This window comes from Callithrix jacchus, chromosome X, assembly GCF_049354715.1.
Source record: "Callithrix jacchus isolate 240 chromosome X, calJac240_pri, whole genome shotgun sequence".
NCBI classification, from domain to species: domain Eukaryota; kingdom Metazoa; phylum Chordata; class Mammalia; order Primates; family Cebidae; genus Callithrix; species Callithrix jacchus.
The window spans coordinates 2,382,880-2,407,374 of NC_133524.1; the positions used below are offsets into that span (position 1 = coordinate 2,382,880).

The 24,495-nt window shown below is 46.9% G+C and overlaps 1 protein-coding gene across 1 annotated transcript in view; it reads right to left on the reverse strand.

Annotated features, from left to right (window-relative positions):
* The window catches only part of DHRSX (dehydrogenase/reductase X-linked), a 195,705-nt gene that overhangs the window by 151,821 nt on the left and 19,389 nt on the right, over positions 1 to 24,495 (reverse strand). Inside the window, exon 2 of the mRNA XM_078362397.1 lies at positions 5,288 to 5,395. Coding sequence (XP_078218523.1) covers positions 5,288 to 5,395 — 108 coding nt within the window. The remainder of the gene's footprint in view (positions 1 to 5,287; positions 5,396 to 24,495) is intronic.

Here is a 24,495-nt window from a genome sequence, read left to right on the forward strand (position 1 = left end):
TAAAGACTAGGAAACCCGGGGTGAAAGAACACCAATTCGGTTGTTTATTTTTGTTTTTTTGGATAGAGTCTCACTCTATCACCCAGGGTGGAGTGCAGTGGTGTGATCTCAGCTCACTGCAGCCTCCACCTCCCCAGTTCAAGTGATTCTCCTGCCACAGCCTCCTGAGTACCTGGGATTAAGGTGCCCACCATTACACTTGGCTAATCTTTTATGTACATATACATACACACCTGTATGTATATGTATATATAATTATGTATATTTATAAAATTATAGATGTATATACATATCACATATATAATATATATGTATGTACATATAATATATACTATATAAAATATAAAATGTATATACACACATTTATATATGTATATATTGATGTGTATATATTTACATATTTATATACATAAATATAAATATATACATATCTGTATTTTTAGTATATATTTTATATATACATATATATGTATTATTAGTATATATAGGTATTTATACATACTAAAAATACATATTTATATTTACACACACACACACACACACACACATATGTATATGTGTGAATTTTTAGTAGAGACTGAGCTTCACTATGTTGCCCAGGCTGGTCTTGAACTCCTGACCTCAGGTAATCCACCCACCTCTGCCTCCCAAAGTGCTGGGATGACAGGCCTGAGCCGCCATACTCGGCCTGGTTTCTTTAATGGCTTAGAAAGTGAATATGCATTGAAGACAACAATATGGTTTTATTTTGTCATCATTTTTTCAAATGTCTTTGACCAGAGAGGTCAGATTGTAAGGTGTGTCAAAGGGGCAGCTCTTTAGGGGAAAAGAGCTTGGCAAATTCTTCCTCCTTTGGCCTCTCACTCATTAACCTGCTGGCATCATGTGGTGTCAGCGGCGTTCCAGGGTGAGCCAAGCCCAAAACTCCCTTTTGGGGCGAGTCCTGTGACAGCATTGAGAGAAGGGTATTTAAACGCACGAGGCTCAGAACCACAGCAGTTATTTAAAGGGACGAGGCTCAGAACCACAGCAGTTATTTAAAGGGACGAGGCTCAGAACCACAGTGGGTATTTACACACACGAGGCTCAGAACCACGGCGGGTATTTACACACGCGAGGCTCAGAACCACAGCAGTTATTTAAAGGGACGAGGCTCAGAACCACAGTGGGTATTTACACACACGAGGCTCAGAACCACGGCGGGTATTTACACGCGCGAGGCTCAGAACCACAGTGGGTATTTACACACACGAGGCTCAGAACCACGGCGGGTATTTACACGCGTGAGGCTCAGAACCACGGCGGGTATTTACACACGCGAGGCTCAGAACCACGGCGGGTATTTACACGCGCAAGGCTCAGAACCACGGCGGGTATTTAAACGCACGAGGCTCAGAACCACAGCAGTTATTTAAATGGACGAGGCTCAGAACCACAGTGGGTATTTACACACACGAGGCTCAGAACCACGGCGGGTATTTACACACGCGAGGCTCAGAACCACAGCAGTTATTTAAAGGGACGAGGCTCAGAACCACAGTGGGTATTTACACACACGAGGCTCAGAACCACGGCGGGTATTTACACGCGCGAGGCTCAGAACCACGGCGGGTATTTACACGCGCGAGGCTCAGAACCACGGCGGGTATTGAAACACATGTGTAGACCACAGTTTTCTGGTATAGATTTAATGCATGCGATGACGTGGGAATCTCATTTTTTCCTCATATCTTCTATCTGAATGTCAGCTGAACCGTTCATAATATGGGGACGTTCAGCCTACGCAATGAGGCATTGACAGGTCCAGCCCCCTCAGGCCCAGAAAGGCTCTTCCTTTAGACCTGTCAGCAGATCAGATTCGTGCTCTTACGCTTGAGGCTTTCTGGCTTTTGCAAAGGTGCTCCAGGCCCAGAAAGGGCTGTGTCCTGAACAGGAAGATAAGGAAGAACCGAGACAAATTTGTCTTGAAATGTCCAGTTCCAAGCACTGTTTATGCTCCATGATCAGCTTTCCATAAATTGCAGCAAGGGAAGAAGGAACGGGAGAAAGAAAGACTTAATCAACAGTGGGCATTGTTTTTGGAAAATTCTAAGTGAATATGATCCTGCGTATCTAAAACCAGAAGTTGGCCAGGCGCAGTGGCTCACGCCTGTCATCCCAGCAATTTGGGAGGCCGAGGTGGGCAGATAACAAGGTCAGGAGTTTGAGACCAGCCTGAACAACATGGTGAAACGCTGTCCCTACTAAAAATACAAAAGTTAGCCATGCATGGTGGCGTGCACCTGTAGTCCCAGCTACTCGGGAGGCTGAGTCAGGAGAGTCTCTTCAATCTGGGAGGTGGAGGATGCAGTGAGCGGAGATCGCAGCACTGTACTCCAGCCTGGGCGACACCGCAAGACTCTGTCTCCGAAAATAAATAAATAAAACCAGACCTACAGTATGATGTTTATAAAAGCAGACCCCGTAAAAGCTATCATTAAAAGCAAATGGGGCCAGGCGTAGTGGCTCACACTTGTAAACCCAGCACTTTGGGAGGCCAAGGTGGAAGGATCACTTCAACCCAGGAGTTCAGGACAAGCCTGGGCAACATAGTGAAACCCTGTATCTCCAAAACAATTTTTGTTTTATTTTTTGTTTTAGTTTTTGTTTGTTTTTTTGAGAGGGAGTCTCACTCTGTCACCCAGGCTGGAGTGCAGTGCCGTGATCTTGGCTCACTGCAACCTCTGCCTCTAGAGTTCAGTGACTGCTCCCACCTCAGCCTCCCGAGGAGCTGGGACTACAGGCGCCCACCACCAAGCCTGGCCAACTTTTGTATTTTTAGTAAAGTTGGGGCTTCGCCATGTTGGCCAGGCTGGTCTTGAACCCCTGACGTCAAGCGATTCACCTGCCTTGACTTCTCAAAGTGGCAGTATTAAAGGCGTGAGTCACCATGTCTAGCCACCAAAATCATTTTTTTCAATAGCTGGGGCGGGGCATGGTGGCTCATGCCTGTAATCCCAGCACTTTGGGAGGCTGGGGCGGGTGGATCACCTGAGGTCAGTAATGCGACACCAGCCTGGCCAAAAGGGCGAAAACCAATCTCTACTAAAAATACAAAAATCAGCTGGGCATGGTGGTGCACGCCTGTAATCCCAGCTACTCAGTAGGCTGAGGCATGAGAGTTGCTTGAACCCGAGAGGGAGAGATCGCCGCAAGCCAAGATGGCACCACTGTACTTCAGTCTGGGTGACAGAGCAAGACTGTCTCAAGGAAATAATAATAAATAAATAAAATGAGCTTGGCATGGTGATGCGTGCCTGTAGCAGCAGCTGCTCATGAGGCTGGGGCAGGAGGATAGTTTGAGCCCAGGAGTCTGAGGTTGCAGTGAGCTATGATTGTATCACTGCCCTGCAGTCTGGGCTGACAGAGCAGGATCCTGTCTGAAATAAAATGAATGAATGAATGAATCAATCAATCAATGAAATGCAGATGGTGTCGAGAGTGGGCATAAGACACATTAAAGCTTTTATGCTTCGAAGGTCACCTCCACACATCTTTTAGGGGGAGACCCCCTTGCATCCTCCAGCTTCCTGGTCTCCACCTCCTCCCTCCCCTCCACTCCGGATGGGAAGGAGGGTGAAAAAGAAATAAAATACCAAAGAGCTTGAATCCGTGGTCAGGGGACTTGCCGATGACGCCACTGACCAGGCCACAAAGAGGCCCAAGGACTGGGAAGAGGACTGGGTTTTCGGTTCTCAGCATCGCTGCTATCTATAAGCCTTGGAAGAGTTCCTACCAGCCAGAGCCTGGCGCTGGGTCACGTCCTCCACGTCTGCACGACCCACACCTGCTCCTGGAAACGGCTCTGCCAGCTAATAATTTACTGCCTTTGTGTTGTCTGTGTAAGCCCCTCCCCTGCCTGTTCCCCGTCATGCTGTGTATAAACTAGCAAGTCAATGAAGCCAAAAGATTGTGAGGTCTGACGTCCAGCCAATGGACAATGACATAGTTTTGCCTCAGTTTCCCCTTCAGCGTTGTAAGCCTATAAACGGGGAAACAAGCTCCTTCTCAGGAAGCTCGGTGAATGAGGCTTAGCCCTCCCGCAGCTCCCGGCAGAATAAAAAGCCACTTCCTTCCTCAGCTCAGTGTTGGAGAGGTCTGTTTCCTGCCACTCCTGCTTTAAAGCTGGCCGGTTTAAACTTCCCCAGCTACACAATTGACCAGGAACGTTGAGCATCGCGGAATGCAAGATCTGAACTGTCCTCATTTTCCCCATTGAAGGAAGACCTCAAGAGGTCACACTTAACGAGGAGTCAGAGATCACGAAGAGCTTTTAGAGAGATGTTCAGAAAGGAGAGCAGAAATCAAACGTTGAGTAGCTACAGGGCACGGGTGCAGAGAAAGCACGAAGGCCACAAATTGTTCAGATTCTGTCACGAGCTTGTATTTGAACAACATTCTCTAATGGAAGTCCTTAACCCCAGGACCTCAGAATGTGACTGTGTTTGGAAACAGGGTTTGTGAAGCAGTGACCAAGGTGAAATGAGGTCACTCGCTGGGCCCTGTCTAATAGAACTGGGGCCCTTATGAGAAGGGCATATGAGGACACAGACACGCACAGAGGGACAGCCCCGGGAGGACGCGGGGAGAAGACGGCGCCTCCACGCCCAGGAGCGAGGCCTCAGGAGGAGACAGCCCTGCCCACACTGTGAATTCAACCTCCAGAATCATGAAAAATAAATTCTGGCTTTTTAAACAACCTCCAGTCTCCTTGAGATGCTTCGTTAGAGCCCCCCCAGGAAACTGATGAAGATATGTCGTTATTTTTTTCCCAGTAAATCATGTGAAAACAACACAGCAGCAATGTAGAAGCAGAGCATGCATCTATTCCCAAGAGGGTCCTACACCTTCCTGTGTTTTCCAGGTTTTAAGTATCACCCTGATGAGCTTCCTGGATCTCAATTGTTATATGTAAATCAACGTTTGCATACACCTCTAAATGAGGTATACAGCACAGCTAACTCTGCCAGGGGTGGTGGCCCACACCTGTCATCGCAGCACTTTGGGAGGCCGAGGCAGGCAGATCACTAGGTCAGGAGTTCAAGACCAGCCTGGCCAGCATACTGAAACACCGTCTCTACGAAAAATACAACAATTAGCCGGGCAGGGTGGTGCATGTCTGTAAACCCAGCTACTCAAGAGGCTGCAGTGGGAGAATTGCTTGAACCCAGGAGGCGGAGGTGGCAGTCCAGCCTGTCTCAGAAAACAAGCAAACAAGAAAGCCACGATTCACTGGAGAAGTCCTCACCTATGATCACATGCATGCCCAGTCTCGCCAGATGCTTCGCTGTGGAGTAGCCGATGCCACATGTCCCACCCGTCACTATAGCGACACGGTCGGGTTGTGGAGCAAACACTGAAAAAGAAGAAGAAAAAATGGTCTGAGTGAGATTTAAAAGCAAAGCACGTATTTGTAAGAATTCAGCCTCAAGAGCCCACGGCGCCAAAGGGAGTCATAGTTCAGTTATTTCTGTTCCTGTTCCCCTTGAATTCCCACAGGCCGGGGAGGCCTGAATGTATTAAGGTGGATTAGTCCCAAGTAATGAAAGCGGAAAAAAACCACCTCCTAAAGTGCCTGTCAATCCCTGGGAGTCCCTGGCAGGCGCTGCAATACGCGGTGAATGTCAGCTTCAGAAAGGTGGGTGGGATGGATACGCTAATCCTCTGCTCTCCGGGCAGCACTGAGCAGGACACGTCTGCTCATCTGTGTTTTAAACTGTAGACTTCCCTGTGATTTACGGTTGGCGGACCCAACAGAGGGGGACGCTGCTGTGGAGAAGTCGCTGATGAGGGCAGGTGGAAAGTCAGGTGGAGCACGCCGCAACCCCAGTAAAGAACACAGCTGCGGTGTGGGTTCTGGATTGGTGGGTTTGCACATGAAAGACAGGCTCAGAAGCGGGTTGCGGGGTCCGCTAGCTACGGGAGGGGCAGTCTCCTTAAGGTTGACAAGGCCTGGAAGTCAAGCACCAGAGCACAGAAAGTCAGACATGCTTCCTACAGGTTGCTTCCTAGCTGCTATCACAGGTGTAGGCAGATCTCACTTGAATCTCTGCTTAAGTGAGCCACATTTTCAGGGGGATTTGTATGTTTTTCTTCCTTCCATTTGTTCTCCCTTCCTTCTCTCTTTCCTTGTTTCCTTCTTCCTTCCTCCTTCCATTTTTCCTGTCTTCCTTCAGCCCTTCCTTCCCTCTTTCTAGTTTCCCTTCCTTCTTCCCTTCCTTCCCTCCCTCTTCCCCTCCTTTCCTCTTTATTTCACTCCTTCCTTCTTTCCCCCTTTCCCTCCTTTCCTTCATCTTTACTTCTCTTTTTCCTTCGTTTCTCACTCTTTCCTTCCTTCTTCCCCTTTCCTCTCCTCTTTCCTTTCTTCCCTCCTTTCTTCCTCCTTCCATCCACCTTCCACCCTTCTCTTCTTGTTTTATAAAATACATGTAGCAGCACGCACACTCTGTGCCCAGCATACAGGGAAACGAATTACATCCACAAAAACGTGTTCTCTGCCTCAGGGAGCTTTGGTCCTCCTGGATACGGTACCATCCACTCGAAATACACAGATGTGTTTGGCAACAATCTAGAACTTACAGATCTCACACCTTCCAGTTATGAATCACCTTAGAAAGAAAGCTCACGACTCACTGCAGGCAGACTCCGTTTCCGGGGCTCAAGTGATCCCTCTTCCTCACCGTCACAAGTGGGTGTGAGCCACCACACCCGGGTAATTTTTTACTATTTCGTTTTTGTAAAAAATTGGGCCTTGCTGTGTTGCCAAAGCCAGTCTTAATCCCCGAGGCTCAAGTGATCCTCCCGCCGTGGCCTCCCAAAAAGCTGGGGTTACAGGAGTGCACGCCGCCATTTACCTTGCTATTGGAGAACTATCCAATGTGGTAAATAACCACAGCAGGTACAAGAACCGCGGAGGGAGAGTGAAAATATGTTTGCAGATGATGTAACGGTATGCCAGGAAAAACCTAAGAAAATCGGCATTAAACAAATCCAGGAAGAGAATTCCAGAAGGGAGCCAGACAGGGAATTCAGAGGCAAACGTCGATAGCTTCCATCAACACAAAATCAACGGACAGCAGATAAAGACATGAGAAGACAGGCCTCCTTGTAATAGAGAAATAGCAGCGACAGAAAATGAGACTGGTGATAGAGAGTGTGCAAAACATGTTTCAGGAAACAAGCTCCTCTAAATACACAGAAGTACAGCTGAGCCAACGGAAAGACACCCTTGGTCTTGGTGAGAATGTCATGGCACCACGGTGGTGCCCTGGAGGTGCCCGTGGGGTCTGAAAACACAGTGAGCTGTGATTGTACCACGGCACTGAAGCCTGGGCAATGTAGTGAGACTCCAGCTCAAAGAAACATACAAACAAAACAGCCGCCGGACACGGTGGCTCATGCCTGTCATCCCAGCGCTTTGGGAGGCCGAGGCAGGTGGATCATGTGAGGTCAGGAGTTCAAGTCTAGCCCGACCAACACGGAGAAACCACATCTCTACTAAAAATACAAAAACTAGCCAGGTGTGGTGTTGGGCGCCTGTAATCCCTGCTACTCAGGAGGCAGAGGCAGGAGAATCGCTTGAACCCGGGAGACGGAGGCTGCTGTGAGCCGAGATTGTGCCACTGCACTCCAGCCTGGGTGACAAGAGCAAAACTCCATCTCTAAATAAATAAATAAAGCATCATGGAAAGCAGCATGGATCCTTGCTGCATCTCTAAGTCCAGCTACAAGAAGAGTTCAGTGTTTTTTTTTTTAATTGGCCAGGAAGCTGGCACTGCGGCTGAGCAATATGTACCTGCGCACGCAGACACACACACACAACAGAGACTGCTGGCTGCCACAGTCACCTGACGCCACCCACCCGGTGGCTCTGCAGAGGGACAATGTGTGTTGCAAGAATGCGCTTCCTTGGGACTTCCCAGTCGTGACTCAGCATGATCAGAGAGCAGGTGGGGCATTCTTTCTACCATTCCTCGCCCTATTTTTTCACAGGTGTGAGGAGCAGACACTGTAACCCAAAAGCCTTCCCCACCGTCCTCCGCCTCTGTCTCGTAGACCCTTCACACACAGTCTCCCTAGTATATCTCTGGCACGTCCCCTTCCTTATTCCTGTGTGTTTCTCAAAAGACCCAAACTGGTCAGGCACAGTGGCTCATGCCTGTAATCCCAGCACTTTGGAAGCCCAAGGCAGGCAGACTGCTTAAACCCAGGAGTTCAAGACCAGTCTGGGCCAAATGGTGAAGCCCTATTTCTACAAAACAAAATAAGGTACAAAAAAATGAGCCAGGCACGGGGGCACATGGCTGTCATCCCAGCTACCCGGGAGGCTGAGTTCAGAGGATCATGTGAGCCTGGGAGGTTGAGGCTGCAGGGAGCTGTGATAATGCCACCACATTCCAGCCTGGGTGACAGAGCAAGACTGTCTCAAAACAAAAACAAAAGACCCAAACTTTGTCCAATCCAGAGTTGACAGACACCTGGTTTGACTCAGTGTCTTTGCTATTCTGAATCGTGCTGCGATGAACCGACAGTGCCTGTGTCTTTTGGTAGAATGACTTATTTCCTTTGGGAATATACCCAGTAATGGCATTGCTGGGTCAAATGATAGAGGAAAATGTGGTACATCTATACCATGGAATACTACGCAGCCATTAAAAAGGATGGAATCATGTGCTTTGCAGCCACATAGATGCATGTGGAGACCATTATCCTACAGGAATGAACACAGAACCAGGAAACTAAATGCTACATGTTCTCACTTATTACTGGAAGCTAAACATCAAATACACACGGACATAAAGAGAGGAACCACATACACTGAGAAACACAGTGGGTGAGGATGGGATGGAGCGAGGGTTGGAAAACTATCAGGCGGTATGCTCACTACCTGGGTGACGGAATCCTTCGCACTGCATACCTCAGCGTCACGCAATGTACCCAGGGCACAAACCTGCATCTCTACCCCCGAACCTAAAATATGAGTTAGAGGGGTGATAAAAATATCTAAACTGATAACAACCCTCAAAGTCTCCGAATCACCCAAGTCGATGGCGAATTCCATACGATCCAATCAAAATGGCTCGCAGAATTTCTTTTATGCAAACTGGACGAATCGATTCTAAAAATCCTGTAAAGACTTGCAAATGGGGTGGCAAAGAGGAAAATCCTGATACATACAAAGACAGAGAACACACCAGCCCTTAAAACATGTGCAAAAGCCTCTGTAATTAGATGGGAAGGGCTGAAGGCATTAACAGAGCAAGGGAGAGGGCAGAATTTCCAGAAATAGGTTAACTGCATGTGGAAATTTAGTATATGACAAAAACAGCAAAGATGGGCTTTTTTTTTTTTTAAGATGGAGTTTCACCATGTTGCTCAGACTGGTCTTGAACTCCTGAGCTCAGGTGATCCACCCGCCTTGGCCTCCAAAGTGCTTGGATTACAGGTGTGAGCCACCACGCCCGGCCAAGATGGGCTTTTTAATGAGAGGTGCCGGGCAACCTGGAGATAAAACTAGATCCAGACCTGACAGCATGCTTCAGAATGAACTCCAAGCAAGGACAACATTAAACCATGAGAACAGTACAAGAAAGCATGAACACCTTCACCTCCATGGAAGGAAAGGCTTCCGGAGCCAAATTCAGAACGATGGTTAGATCAATTTCACCATTTTAAAATCACATGATAACAACAACAGGCCGAGGCAGTGGCTCACACCTGTAATCCCAGCACTTTGGGAGGTTGATGTGCAGGATCACTTGAGGCCAGAAGCTCAAGACCAGCCTGGGAAACTCAGGCAGACCTCATGTCTACAGAAACAAATTTAAGAATTCACCAGGCGTGGAGCTGTGTGCCTGCAGTCCTGGCAAGTTGGGCGGCTGAGATGGGAGGACCACCTGAGCCCAAGGAATGGGGGCTGCAGTGAGCCAAGATCATGCCACTGCCCTCCAGCCTGAGTGACAGAACAAGACACTAAAAAAAAATCACATGGTAAAAAACAAAACAAATCTCCATAAGCAGAGTAAAACAAATAATGAGCTGGGAGAGAATCTGCAACTTCTGTCAGAAATACTAACACCTAGTTTTCAGATAACTAAAAAGTTCAACTCCAGACAAACCCCAAATATGCTCCAGAGAAAAGGGTAAAAACATCAGTTTATATACAGAACAGACTCAAATGGCCCTCAACATACATGTTCTCCTTTTTATCTAATAAGAGACATGCTCATTCAGACTGCACTGAAATACTTTTGTGAGATGCATGTGCAGAATGTGCAGATGTGTTACACAGGTATACACGTGCCATGGTGGTTTGCTGCACCCATCAACCTGTCATCTACATTAGGTACTTCTCTTAATGCTCCCCCTCCCCAATCCCCGTACCCCGCTATCCCCCCACTAGCGCCCCCACCCCCCAACAGGCCCCAGTGTGTGATGTTCCCCTCCCTGTGTCCATGTGTTCTCATTGTTCATCTGCCACGTATGAGTGAGAATATGTGGTGTTTGGTTTTCTGTTCTTGTGTTAGTTTGCTGAGAATGATGGCTTCCATCCATGTCACTACAAAGAACATGAACTCATCCTTTGTTACGGCTGCATAGTATTCCATGGCACCTATGTGCCACATTTTCTTTATCCAGTCTATCATCGATGGGCATGTGGGTTGGTTCCAAGTCTTTGCTACTGCAAATAGTGCTGCAATAAACATACGTGTGCATGTATCTTTATAGTAAAATGATTTATAATCCTTTGGGTATACACCCAGTCATGGGATTGCTGGGTCAAATGGTATGAAGCATTATCTCTTATTAGATTGAGAAAAATTCCAAAGCATTGACATCAAGTTTCTCTAATAAGTCTGTGAAGATTGAGTGGGAAGGCAAAATGGCAAAATCCCTACGGGAGTAAGTTGACTAATATCTGTCACAGTGACACATGTATGCATCCTTTGATCTAGCAAAATCACTTCTAGGGATCTGCCCTCAAGATACGAGGTAGACTGCCAGGTGAACCCAAGATGACTCATTGTACCAGCCTCAGTAGGGGCATGGAGGAAAAATCTTTCCTACCTCCACGCCGTGAGGTATCGTGGGGCGGCCCAGAGTGGCTGAAGCTCATGTGAAAATTTTCATCTCCTAGCCAGAGACCTGAGTTGATCCACTTGCTATAAAATGTTTCCAATAAGCAGAGGTATCGTTGGTGTTTGCTGAGATGACGCCCGTGAGCACACCACGCTTGCTAATGAAATGAAGACATAACCCCACAAAGATGGCAAAGGATGATGCTGGAACAGAGACGCCTCCCCAGAGACCTTGCCGAGTCTCCCACCCCGATCATGCCTTTCATGTCGCTGGTTTCCAGTCCATCAGAAAAAGCACACACAAGGCTCAGACTGCACGAATCTACATAGAACCACAAAGCCATGGTCCTTCGGAATATCCGTAGCACTTGGACACACTTGGAATTGATTCTGCTAGAAGGAACTGCTGCCTTCCCCTGAGTTTACTTCCTGGGAAGACGTTCTACATTAATAAAAAGGCTGTTCTGTTCTGATGTATTTATGGCTGCTGAGGTTTCTACAAATCTTTCCACTGCAGGCAGAAACATTAGATCAAACTCAACCTTCTTTGTACAGATACAAGACCTTGAGGACTCTGTTATCCAAGAGATAGGAGGGCAGAGGGGGTCCCACAATGTGGCAACCATGACACTCACTTCCCTCGGTTCATGATTCAAACGATGCTTTCACCCCTCACCCACTCAGCCTCCATTTGTCCCTTGTTAAAAGGTGGGGGAACATGTTTGGGATGTGTTGTATGAATCAGGAAAGGCCGTCTGTGTAACGTGAGGACCACTGCATGCTTTCATCTTTACATGGATGAAACATGTCACAGCTCTGAGTGTCAGAAACAAAAGGCAGAAAAAACAGGCAACAGCTTGATCTGTTTTGGTTTTTTCTTTCTTTGGGTTTTTTTGAGATGGAGTCTCGCTCTTGCCACCCAGGCTGGAGTGCAGTGGCACGATCTCGGCTCACTGCAACCTCTACCTCCTGGGGTGAAGCAATTCTCCTGCCTCAGCCTTCTGAGCAGCTGGGATTACAGGTGCCTGTCACCAAGCCCAGCTAATTTTTTTTTTTGTATTTTTAGTAGAAATGGGGTTTCGCCATGTTGGCCAGGCTGGTCTCGAACACCTGACCTTGTGTTCTTGAGCACATGGTTAGTCCTCATCTGTCATCTCAAAGCAAGGCAAGGAGGTAAACTTCACAGTTAACACATGATGGACCAGAACACAGGTTCTGAAACATCCTCATTTCACAGCATACATGTTACCCGGAAAATCTGTGCACAGCACTCTAAGCAAAAAAAACCCACATATTTCTTTTATATATATATAAAGTTTTATACATTATATATTTTATAAAATACATAAATTTAAAATATATTTTATACATTTTAAATTATGTAAATTTATATATTTATATACTTATATAATTTTAAATTATATAAATTTATATATGTATCATATAAAAATATATATTGAAAATTTTATATATTTATATAATTTAAAATATATAATTGAAATATATAAATTTCATATATTTTATAAATTTTGAATTCTATAAATTTAAAATATATTTCATAAACTTTTAATATATGAATATTTGATATATGAGTTATATATTACATGTATAATTATAATATATAATACATGTATATATTATAATTATGTTACATTTACATAATACATGTATATATTTAATAAACTTTTATAAAATATATAAAATTATATATATTATATATTACAAATATATCAAATTATAAAATTTTGTAAAATATATAAAATTATATTTTTTAAACCCAAGGTGATGGTGTTGGGAGGTGGGGCTTTGGGAGGTGATGAGGTCAGGAGGGTGGAGCCTCTAGCTGGGAATTAGTGCCCTTATGAACGGGACCCAAGAGAGCTCCCTCACCCCTTCCACCATGACAGGACACAGCAAGAAGCCTCCATCAACCAACCAGGAAGCAGGTCCCCAGCAGACACTGAATCTGCCACTACTCAGGAGGCAGAGGTGGGAGGATCACTTGAGCCCAGGAGTTCAAGGCTGCAGTAGCTATGATTGTACCACTGCACTCAAGCCTGGGGGACAGAAGACCCTGTCTCAAAATAAATAAATAAGAGTGAAACCATAAAAATAGAGCTTCCAGGAGTTGTGAACAGTATCAAATAATCTCGTCTCATACATAATTGGAATCCCAGAGAAAGGGGCAATATTTTAAGATGATGGCAGAAACTTTTGCAGAGAGAAGACAGAAGAAGAATTTTAATGTCCTTCTCCGTGGCTTTGTGTATTTTCTAAATCTAAGTGGACATAAATTACTATCCTTTTATAATTAACCATTTTCTCAGTCAACATAGCTTTCCAAACACATCTTTAAATCTGCATAAACAAACAAGATATTTCATATTAATTTGACAAGAGAGTTCTGTGTAACGCAGTAACGACTGACAATTAACAGACGTGTAACTTTCAAGAGGCAATCGTTGGTTATTTAATGCCAGACTGGTGTGTCCTACTGGTATTTTCACTAGATTTTTTTTATTAATTTTTTTTTTTTTGAGACGGAGTCTCACTCTGTTGCTCAGGCTGGAGTACAGTGGCACGATCTCAGCTCCTCACAACCTCCACCTCCCAGGTCCTTCCCTGGACATGTGGAGATGAATTTCAGCTGAGATTTGGGTGGGGACACAGAGCCAAACCACAGGAGCCTTCCAAAGTGCTGGAATTAAAGGCATGAGCCACCGCACTTGGCCAATATCCCCTTCTTCAAGGGCACTAGTCATGTGGAAGCAGGGTCCACCCCAGTGACCTTTACGTACCTTGATCATCTGCAGTGAACTTACTGCTTACTCGGGGGTTACGACTCTAATTAACTTTTTATGAGGACCCTAACACCCTGATGAACACACACACACATACACACAAGCCAAGGCATGAATGCACACACACACACACACACGCACACAAAAACACACAGGACTGGTGAGGCGGAGCTCCGTCAGAGGATGGATGGGCCACGTGCACTCCCTCCCCCACTTGGTCTCCATGACTGCTCTGTTGTACTAAAAATCCATCCCAGCCCTCCCCAGACCACCCCCAAAGTCTAATTGCAAACAGATGTGATGGCTCTCAATCACCTGGACTGTCTCCCTCACCCTCCTTTCTCCCATCCTTTACATCTTTTCCCTTTTTTTTTTTTTTTTGAGATGGAGGTTTGCTCTGTCACCCAGGCTAGAGTGCAATGGTATGATCTCAGCTCACTGCAACCTCCGCCTTCGGTTCAAGCGATTCTCCTGCCTCAGCCTCCCAAGTAGCTGGGACTACAGGCCCCCACCACTATGCCTGGCTGATTTTTGTATTTTTAGCAGAGATGGGGTTTATTCATGTTGGCCAGGCTGGTCTCGAACTCCTGCCCTCTGGTGATCCGCCCACCTCGGCCTCCGAAAGTGCTCGGATGACAGGTGTGAGCCACCTCGGCCAGCCCCTCTTCATCTTTTCATGGTGTGTTCATCACAGACTCATAGATGGCCAGTCCCTCTGCCCCTGACGTCAAGAAACAAGTTCTCTTTCTGTTCTCTTCCAGATGCAACTTGAACTCAGGTGCACCCGCCGTGACTGGAAACCCTATGCCAGCTACTCCTGTGTGAACAGCTGCTGGATATGTAGCAGGTTGCAAGGACAGTGACACAGTTCACAACAGCAAAGGCAGAGAATCCACCCAAATGTCCATCAGTGCTAGACTGCATAAAGAACCTGTGGTACGTAGACACCATGGAATACTATGCAGCCAGGAAAATGAACAACAGTATGTCCTTTGCAGGGACGTGGATGGAGGTGGAAGCCGTTATCCTCAGCAAACCAACGTGGGAACAGAAAACCAAACATGGCATGTTCTTTTTTCTTTTTTTTTTTTTTTTTTTTGATGGAGTTTCGCTCATTACCCAGGCTGGAGTGCAATGGCACGATCTCGGCTCATCACAACCTCCATCTCCTGCATTCAGGCAATTCTCCTGCCTCAGCCTCCTGAGTAGCTGGGATTACAGGCATGTGCCACCATGCCCAGCTAATTTTTTGTATTTTTAGTTTATCTTTTTTTTTTGAAATGGGGTCTCGCTCTGTCACCCAGGCTGCAGTGCAGTGGCGCAATCTCGGCTCACTGCAACCTCCCCCGCCTGGGTTCTTGCAATTGTTCTGCCTCAGCCTCTCAAGTAGCTGGGACTACAGGCACCTGCCACCACACCCAGGTACTTTTTTTGTATTTTAGTAGAGAGGGGTTTCACTGTGTTGTCCAGGGTGGTCTCAAACTCCTGAGCTCAGGCAATCCACCCACCTCGGCCTCCCAAAGTGCCGGGATGACAGGGTGAGCCACCACGCTCAGCCGGCATGTTCTCTCATAAGTGGAAGCTGAATGATGAGACTGCATGGACACAGGAGATGGGGGTGATGGTCAGCGAGAGAGAGGGTCAGGAAGAAGAGGTGATGGATGGTGAGCTTCCGATCCAGGTGATGGGCTGATCACCTAGAGGAGCATGGTACACGTTTACCTATGGAACAAACCTACACATCCTCCACGTGGACCCTGGAATTTCCATAAAAGGTGACGACAGAAGCAAAAGGAAAGTGCCTGTTTCCTTCTGAATTCAGGGAGATTTGCAGCCTCACGGCTTAATGACGCCAGGTAAAGTTACAACTCGAGGAAGAGGAAAGGTCGCCGGCATCTCTGAGGGTTACACGGTTGGCAAAACGCACGATGTGGTAGGGTGACACGAGAGGAAGCTCCCTTCCGCAACCTGCGCTGTTGAGAATGTCCTCAGCTCACTGTCCTAATTTTAACCGTCTAACTTGGAAGACTGACTTCAGCGGCAGCCAAGGTTCAGGGAAACTGCAAAAATAACAGCTCTCTACACACAAAGCTCACTGCTCACCGCAAAGTAAACCAGAGGTGGCCCAAAGGTTTGATCGTGCAAAAATTAAATTGTACAAATACTAGACGGAAACGCAGGGCTCGTGGTAGTTGTTTCTTAAGATACAGCAATCCCGTGACTGGGTATATCCCCAAAGGATTATAAATCATTCTATTTTAAGGACACATGTGCACGTATGTTCATAGTGACCCTGTTTATAATAGCAAAGACTTGAAACCAACCCAAAGGCCCATCAATGACAGACTGGACAAGGAAAATGTGGCACATATGCACCATGGAACACTACGCAGCCATCAAAAATGATGAGTTTGTGCCCTTTGCTGGGACATGGATGAACCTGGAGACCATCATTCTCAGCAAACTGACACAAGAACAGAAAAGCAAACACTGTGTATTCTCACTCATAGGCAGGTGTTGAACAACGAGAACACACGGACACAGGGAGGGGAGCATCACACACTGGGGTCTGCTGGGGGAAACAGGGGAGGGGCAGCGGGGGGTGGGGAGTTGGGTAGAGATAGCATAGGGAGAAATGCCAGATACAGGTGACCAGGAGATGGAGGCAGCAAACCACACTGCCACGTGTGTATCTGTGCAGCAATGCTGCATGATCTGCACATGCACCCCAAAACATTCATGCCTGTGATCCCAGCACTTTGCAAGGCTGAGGAGGAAGGACTGCTTGAGCTCAGGAGTTAGAGACCAGCGTGTGCAACATAGCAAGACCCTGTCTCTACCAAAAAATCAAAAAAATGAGCCAGGTGTGGTAGGAGTACCTATAGCCCCAATTACTAAGGGGGCTGAGATGGGGGGATCGCTTGATCCCTGGAGATTGAGGCTGCAGAGAGCTATAATTGTGCCTCTGCACTCCAGCCTAGGCAACAGAGTGAGACCCTGTCTCAAAAACAAAGATACAACCGCAATAAATGATTGTTATGAGAGGCTGTGAGGCAGGTGGAGAGGACGACAAGAAGTTGGTTGATGGCTACACCCATACAATTAGATTCAAGAAATGACTCCTAAGCTGGGCGCGGTGGCTCACGCCTGTCATCCCAGCACTTTAGGAGGCTGAGGTGGGCGGATCACCTGACGTCGGCAGTTCCAGACCAGCCTGACCAACATGGAGAAACTCCGTCTCTACTAAAAATACAAAAATAGCCGGGCGTGGTGGTGCACGCCTGTAATCCCAGCAACTCAGGAACCTGAGGCAGGAGAACTGCTTGAACCCAGAAGGCAGAGGTTGCGGTGAGCCGAGATCATTCCATCACACTCCAGCTGGGGCAAAAAGAGTGAAACTTCATCTCAAAAAAAGAAATAACTTCTCGTGTCTGACAGCACAGTGCAGTGACGACAGTCAACAAGAAGATATTCTACATTTCAAAGCAGCTAGAAGACCTGAAATGTTCCCAGCACAAGAAAAATAATCAACGGGGCCAAATGCAGTGACTCACGCCTGTAATCCTAGCACTTTGGGAGGCCAAGGCGGGGGGATCACCTGAGGCCGGGAGTTTGAGACCAGCCAGGCCAACATGGTAGAACCCCATCTCTACTAAAAATACAAAAATAAGCCGGGCGTCGTGGTGGGCGCCTGTAATGCCAGCTACTCGGGACGCTGAGGCAGGAGAACCGCTTGAACCCAGGAGGCGGAGAGGTTACAGTGAGCCAAGATCACTCCACTGCATTCCAGCCTGGGTGGCAGAGTGAGACTCTGTCTCAAAAAAGAGACAAAGTAAAATAATCAATTTTGGAGGTGACAAATACCTACATAACCTGATTTGATCATCAGACCACAAATATTTACACATAGTTGTACACACTTTCGGGGTGCACGTGATATTCTGATATCACAATGTATCAGAATATCACGTGCACCCCAAAAATATGTACAATTACTATGTATCAATAAAAGCTGAAAAAATACATGTAATCTCATGTTTAAGATACCTTTTCTAAACAAAAAATGCACAAGTTTTAAAAGGAAAACTATATACCACCTAAAAATGTTTTAGTTGTATGTAATCAAAACTGCCTCAAATAACATCCACAGGCACATGACGAATTGCAGCCAACAGATAAAGGAATCTTTTTTTTTTCTTTTTGGTCTATAAAGAGGTCTTGTGACCGGGCGCAGTGGCTGACGCCTATAGTCCCAGCATTTTGGGAGGCCAAGGCAGGCGGATCATGAGGTCAAGAGATCGACAGTGTCCTGGCCAACATGGTGAAACCCCATCTCTACTAAAAATACAAAAATTAGCTGGGCGTGGTGGTGTGAGCCTGTAGTCCCAGCTATTCGGGAGACTGAGGCAGGAGAATCTCTTCAACCCGGGAGGCGGAGGTTGTAGTGAGCTAAGATCGAGCCACCACACTCCAGCCTGGTAGACAGAGCAAGACTGTCTCAAAAACAATAATAAAATAAAATAAAAATAAGAGCTCTTGTAAGCAAACACCTCCCTAAATGGATAAAGGAACTGAATCTACAATTCAGAGACATAAATAAAATGTAAGCGTATGAAACCATGTTCAGTCTCACTCAGAAAGAAATAATGAATAAAGTCATCAGTGGCTTTCATCAATCAGAACAGGTAGAAGACCAGGCTCGTATCCAGAATGCAAATGCCTTGGTGAAGTCAGAGGTTTACATCCTCCATTCAAATGCACCCACCAAGACTGTATTATCTTGAGATAAGTTGAATGCCACTCCTGAAAGGTTACATGAGTCAGTAGCTTAGTGCTGGAATCCCAGCACTTTGGGAGGCCAAGGAGGGAGGATCACTGGAGGCTAGGGGCAGGGCCAGCCTGGGCAACATAGCAAGACCCTATCTCTACAGAAATAAAAATAAATTTCTGGTTATGCTTGCCTGTGGTCCCAGCCACTCTGGAGGCTGAAAGGGAAGGATCACTTGAGCCCAGGATGTCAGGCTGCAGTGAGCTATGACTCCAGGCTGGGTGACAGAGCAAGACCCTGTCTCTTTAAAAAAAAAAAAAAAAAAAAAAAAAAAACAGGAAAAAGAAAATTTATACACATGTTCTTTTTGGCTCAGTAATTCCGCTTTGAAGAACTCACTGCACAGATACACTCCCACACATAAGCGGAGATACACGCGAAAGCCACTTGCGGCAGCCTTGTTTAGAATCAAAATGGCAACAGTCTCATTGCCATTTGGAAAAGCCTTTTTGCAGGTGTTATATAAAAGGAAATGTCTTATTGTTCTCAGCAACAACTTGGATGGATCTCCAGGGAACTGTATTGAGCTGGGGGGAAAAGAAATCTAGGATTTGAAAGGAGTTACTCTCTGTATGACTCCATTTATATGGCATTCTTGAAATGAGAAAAGTTACAGAAATAGAGAACAGACCAGTAATTCTCAGGGGTTCGGGGAGGGACAGGAGGTTGAGGGAGGATGCAGGTTGGCTGCTGTTTCTCATGTGCCTGTGGATGTCATTTGAGGCAGTTTTGATTATATACAACTAAAACATTTTTAGGTGGTATATAGTTTTTCTTTTAAAACTTGTGCTTTGCAAAATGCTACCACTGGGGGGAAACTGAGGAAAGCAGACACAAGATTCTGTCATATTTCCGTTAACTGCTTGTAAACCTACAATCATCTCAAAGTAAAAACATGGATAAATCTGGAAACCATCATTCTCAGCAAACTGACACAAGAACAGAAAAGCAAACACCGCATGTTCTCACTCAGAAGTGGAAGTGGAACAATGAGAACCCGTGGAATACTATGCAGCCATCAAAAAGGATGAGTTCATGTCCTTTGCAGGGACATGGATGAAGCTGAAAACCATCATTCTCAGCAAACTGACACAAGAACAAAAAACCAAACACCGCATGTTCTCACTCATAAGTGGGTGTTGGACAATGAGAACACACGGACACAGGGAGGGGAGCATCACACACCAGGGCCCGTTGGGGGTGGGAGGATGGTGGAGGGAGAGCATTAGGAGAAATACCTAATGTAGATGCAGGGGGATGGATGCAGCAAACCACCATGGCATTTGTATACCTGTGTAACAATCCTGCACGCTCTGCACATGTGCCCCAGAACTTAAAATACAATTTAAGAAAAAAACAGTTTAGGCTGGAAGCAGTGTAACCCCTACACTTTAGGTCAAGGAGAGGCAATCACTTGAGGCCAGGAGTTTGAGATCAGCTTGGCCACACAGCAAGACCCCATCTTTACAAAGAAATGTAAAACTCAGCCAGGCATGGTGGCTTGCATGTGCAGTCCCGGCTACGTGGGAGGCTGAGGTTCGAGGACCTTTTGAGCCCAGGAGTTATAGGTGCAGTGAGCTGTGACTGAGCACAGCACTCCAGCCTGGGCAACAGAGCGAGATCCCGTCTCTAAAATAAATGAATAAAGGCCAGGTATGGTGGCTCACGCCTGTAATCCAAGCACTTTGGAGGCCAAGTCGGGCGGATCACCTGAGGTCGGGAGTTCTAGAGCAGCCTGACCAACATGGTGAAACCCCGTCTTTAAAAAAATATTTAAAAATTAAGCAAATCAATAAAAATAAAATAAATGAATAAGTAAGTATATAAATAGATCTACGCTTATACCATATATTCTATTCTTTAAAAATATGAAGCACAGGAGCCAGGCACAGTGGCTCACGTCTATAATCCCAGCACTTTGGGAGGCTGAGGCGGGCGGATCACCTGACGTTGGGAGTTTGAGACTAGCCTGACCGACATGGAGAAACCCCGTCTCTACTAAAAAATACAAAAAAATTAGATGGCTGTGGTGGTGCGTGCCTGTAATCCCAACTACTCAGGAGGCTGAGGCAGGAGAATCGCTTGAACCCGGGAGGCGGAGGTTGCGGTGAGCCGAGATTGCACCACTGTACTACAGCCTCGGCAACAGAGCAAGACTCTGAAAAAAAAAAAAGTCTTCAAATATCCCGATTGTCCCGTAGAATTCTCTGTGAAAAGGAGACAGCCAGACATGGTGGTTCACACCTATAATCCCAACACTTTGGGAGGCTGAGGCGGGCCGATGACTAGGTCAGGAGTTCGAGACCAGCCTGGCCAACCTAGTAAAACCCCTAGTAAAAACACAAAATTAGCCAGGTGTGGTGGCGCACACCTGTCATGCCAGCTACTCGGGAGGCTGAGGCAGAAGAATCGCTCGAACCCCGGAGGTGGAGGTTGCAGTGAGCGGAGATAGCGCCACTGTACTACAGCCTGGGCAAGAAGAGCAAGAGTCCATTTCAGAAAGAAAAAGAAAAAACAGGTCTCTACTGAAATATTCACACACAGACACTCTGAACAGCATTATTCGTAATACAGGAGAAGCGGGAGTGAGCAAGGTGTCTGTCAACTAATGAACGGACACACACAATGTATTCATGCTACGGGGTCAATCTGTAAGACGTAAGCGTAGGCAGCTCAAACACGGAACGAAATTCCATCACAGGCCATGACACGGATGAACCTTGAAAACATCATGCTCAGTAGACAAGGCACACACATGAAAGGCCACAGACTGTAGGATATCCAGGTGACCCAGGCACAGTGGCTCACGCCTGTCATCCCAGCACTTTGGGAGGCCGAGGCGGGTGAATGACCTGAGGTCAGGAATTGAGACACCCGAGACCAGCCTGATCAACGTGGAGAAACTCTGTCTCTACTTAAAAATACAAAATGGCCAGGCCCAGGGGTGCATGCCTGTCATCCCAGCTACTCGGGGGGCTGAGGCAGGAGAATCACTTTAATCCGGGAAGCGGAGGTTGCAGTGAGCCGAGATGGCGTCATTGCACTCCAGCCTGGGCAACAAGAGCGAAACTGCCTCCAGAAAAAGAGAAATATCCGTGTGATACAAATCCATGGAGACTGAATCCAGATCTGTGGTTGTCAGGACGGAGGGGCTAGAGGAATGCAGACAATTTACTGCTTAATGGGCACACGGCTTCCTCTGAGGTTGATAAAATCGTCCTAGAGGGTACACAGTGGCAGTGCTTGACTAACCCTGCAAATATGTGGAAACCACTGAATTCCGTGATTTCGTGGGTGGATGATGGTATGCTGCGTGAATTATTTCTCAACAGAGCTATTTAAATGGAGGCAAAGCTTATGTCATCATAGACAGCAGGATATTCAAACAAAAGACCAACTACATGGGCGCAGTGCTTCACACCTGCGATCCCAGCACTTTGGGAGGCCGAGGCGGGCAGACCACTTGAGGTCAGGAGTTCAAGACCAGCCTGACCAACATGGACAAACCCCGTCTCTACTAAAGATACAAAAATTAGCCAGGCGTGGTAGCTGGTGCCTGTAATCCCAGCTACTTGGGAGGCTGAGGCGGCAGAATTGCTCGAACCTGGAAGGCAGAGGTTGTGGTGAGTCAAGATCGCACCACTGCACTCCAGCCTGGGGAGAGAGCAAGACACCATCTCAAAAAAAAAAGTGCAATGCTTTCCACAGAAGTTCTTCCCAACAGTGAGAATAACTCGTTTGAGAGATGATGAGATGGGTAAAGAAGAGTTTGAGACCAGCCTGACCAACGTGGAGAAATGCCATCGCTAATTAAAAAAAAAAAAAATTTGCCGGGCGTGATGGCAGGCACCTGTAATCCCAGCTACTCAGGAGGCTGAGGCAGGAGAATGGCTTGACCAGCCTGGCCAATATGATGAAACTCTGTCTCTACTGAAAATACAAAAATTAGCCAGGCATGGTGGTGGGCGCCTGTAATCCCAGATACTTGGGAGGCTGAGGCAGGAGAAGCACTTGAACCCCGGAGGCAGACGTTGCAGTGAGACGAGATCATGCCATTGCACTCCAGCCTGGGCAACATGAGTGAAACTGTCTCAAAAAAACAGAAAACACACGAAAAAGATGCATGGATACTGCACCCTGGACCAGAAGCGGTGAGTTTCCAATGAGCACATGAGGTCCTGTCACTAGGCGGTGAGTGTTCCCAGTTATGACTTGGAGGCCCAGGCCTGCTGGGGGCCGGGGGACGGGTGCTGCTGAGAGCAGGCTGTCCCCTGACAGACACTATGGCAGGGCACTTCCTCCTGAGGGCACGTGAGCTGCGCCAAGATGCCTCCCCACGGAACTCCACAAACAGCCCAGCTGGGAAGAAATAGGACATTCTGGGGGACACTGATTTTCATATTGAAATTTCCACACACTGGCATCTGTCAGCGGGTCGGGGGCTAGGGGAGGGAGATCGGGGGTGGGGGGTTTGCTGGGGGAGAGCATTAGGAGAAATACCTAATGTAGATGATGGGGGGACGGATGCACCAGCATGGTACGTGTGTACCTATGTCACACACCTGCACATTCTGCTCATGTGCCCCAAAACTTAAACTAAAAAATATAAAGAAAAGTCCTGGCTGGGCGAGGTGGCTCAAGCCTGTAATCCCAGCACTTTGGGAGGCCAAGGTGGGTGGATCACGAGGTCAAGAGATCGAGACCATCCTGGTCAACAAGGTAAAACCCCATCTCTACTAAAAATACAAAAAATTAGCTGGGCGTAGTGGTGCGCACCTGTAGTCCCAGCTACTCGGGAGGCCGAGGCAAGAGAATTGCTTGAACCCAGGAGGCGGAGATTGCGGTGAGCCGAGATTGTGCCATTGCACTCCAGTCTCAGTACCAACAGTGATACTCCATCTCAAAAAAAAAAAAAAAAAAAAAAAAAGTATATATATATATATATATAAAGAAAAGCCGTATCTTTTTCAATGTACTTTGGCTGAGACAAGGTGTTGCCCAAGCTGTTGCCCGGCCTGGAGCGCAGTGACATGATCGCAGCTCACTGCAGCCTCTACCTTCATGGCCTCAAGCAATCCTCCAGCCTCAGCTTCCTACACAGCTGTGACCACACACGCGTGCCACCACATCTGTCTTTGTTTTTTTAAGCATTTCACTGCAGCCTTCAATTCCCAGGCTCAACTGACTGATCCTGCCACCTCGGACTCCTGTGTAGCTGGGACTGCAAACGCACACCACCACGTCCAGCTAATTTTGTATCATTACTAGAGACGGGGGCTCAGTATACTGACCAGGCTGGTCTCGAACCGCTGAGCTGGAGTCATGCTACTGACTTAGCCTCCCACAAGATCCTCCCACAGCGCTGGGATTACAGGCTACTGCACCTGGTCTATTTCTTCATTTCACTTTATTTCTGTAGGCACAGGATCTCGCTGTTGCCCAGGCTGATCTCAAACTCTTGGGCTCAAGTAATCCTTCCTCCTCAGCCTCCCAGAGTGCTGGGATTACAGGTGTGAGCCTCTGCGCCCAGCCTCAAATCATTTTTGTATCATGAAACGTTTTATCATTCCTTTGATTTTCCCCCCAAGAACTGAGACATGTAAGAAACAAACCAACACCTTTTAAAGCCAAAGCACGATTCTTAGCTTGTGGGTCCATTTTGGAAGAGACTGAAATTCTAGAAATCCTGCAGTAACTGGCCATTGGGTACATTCTCCAAATTCCTGACTCTCCAGTTAGACACAAATAA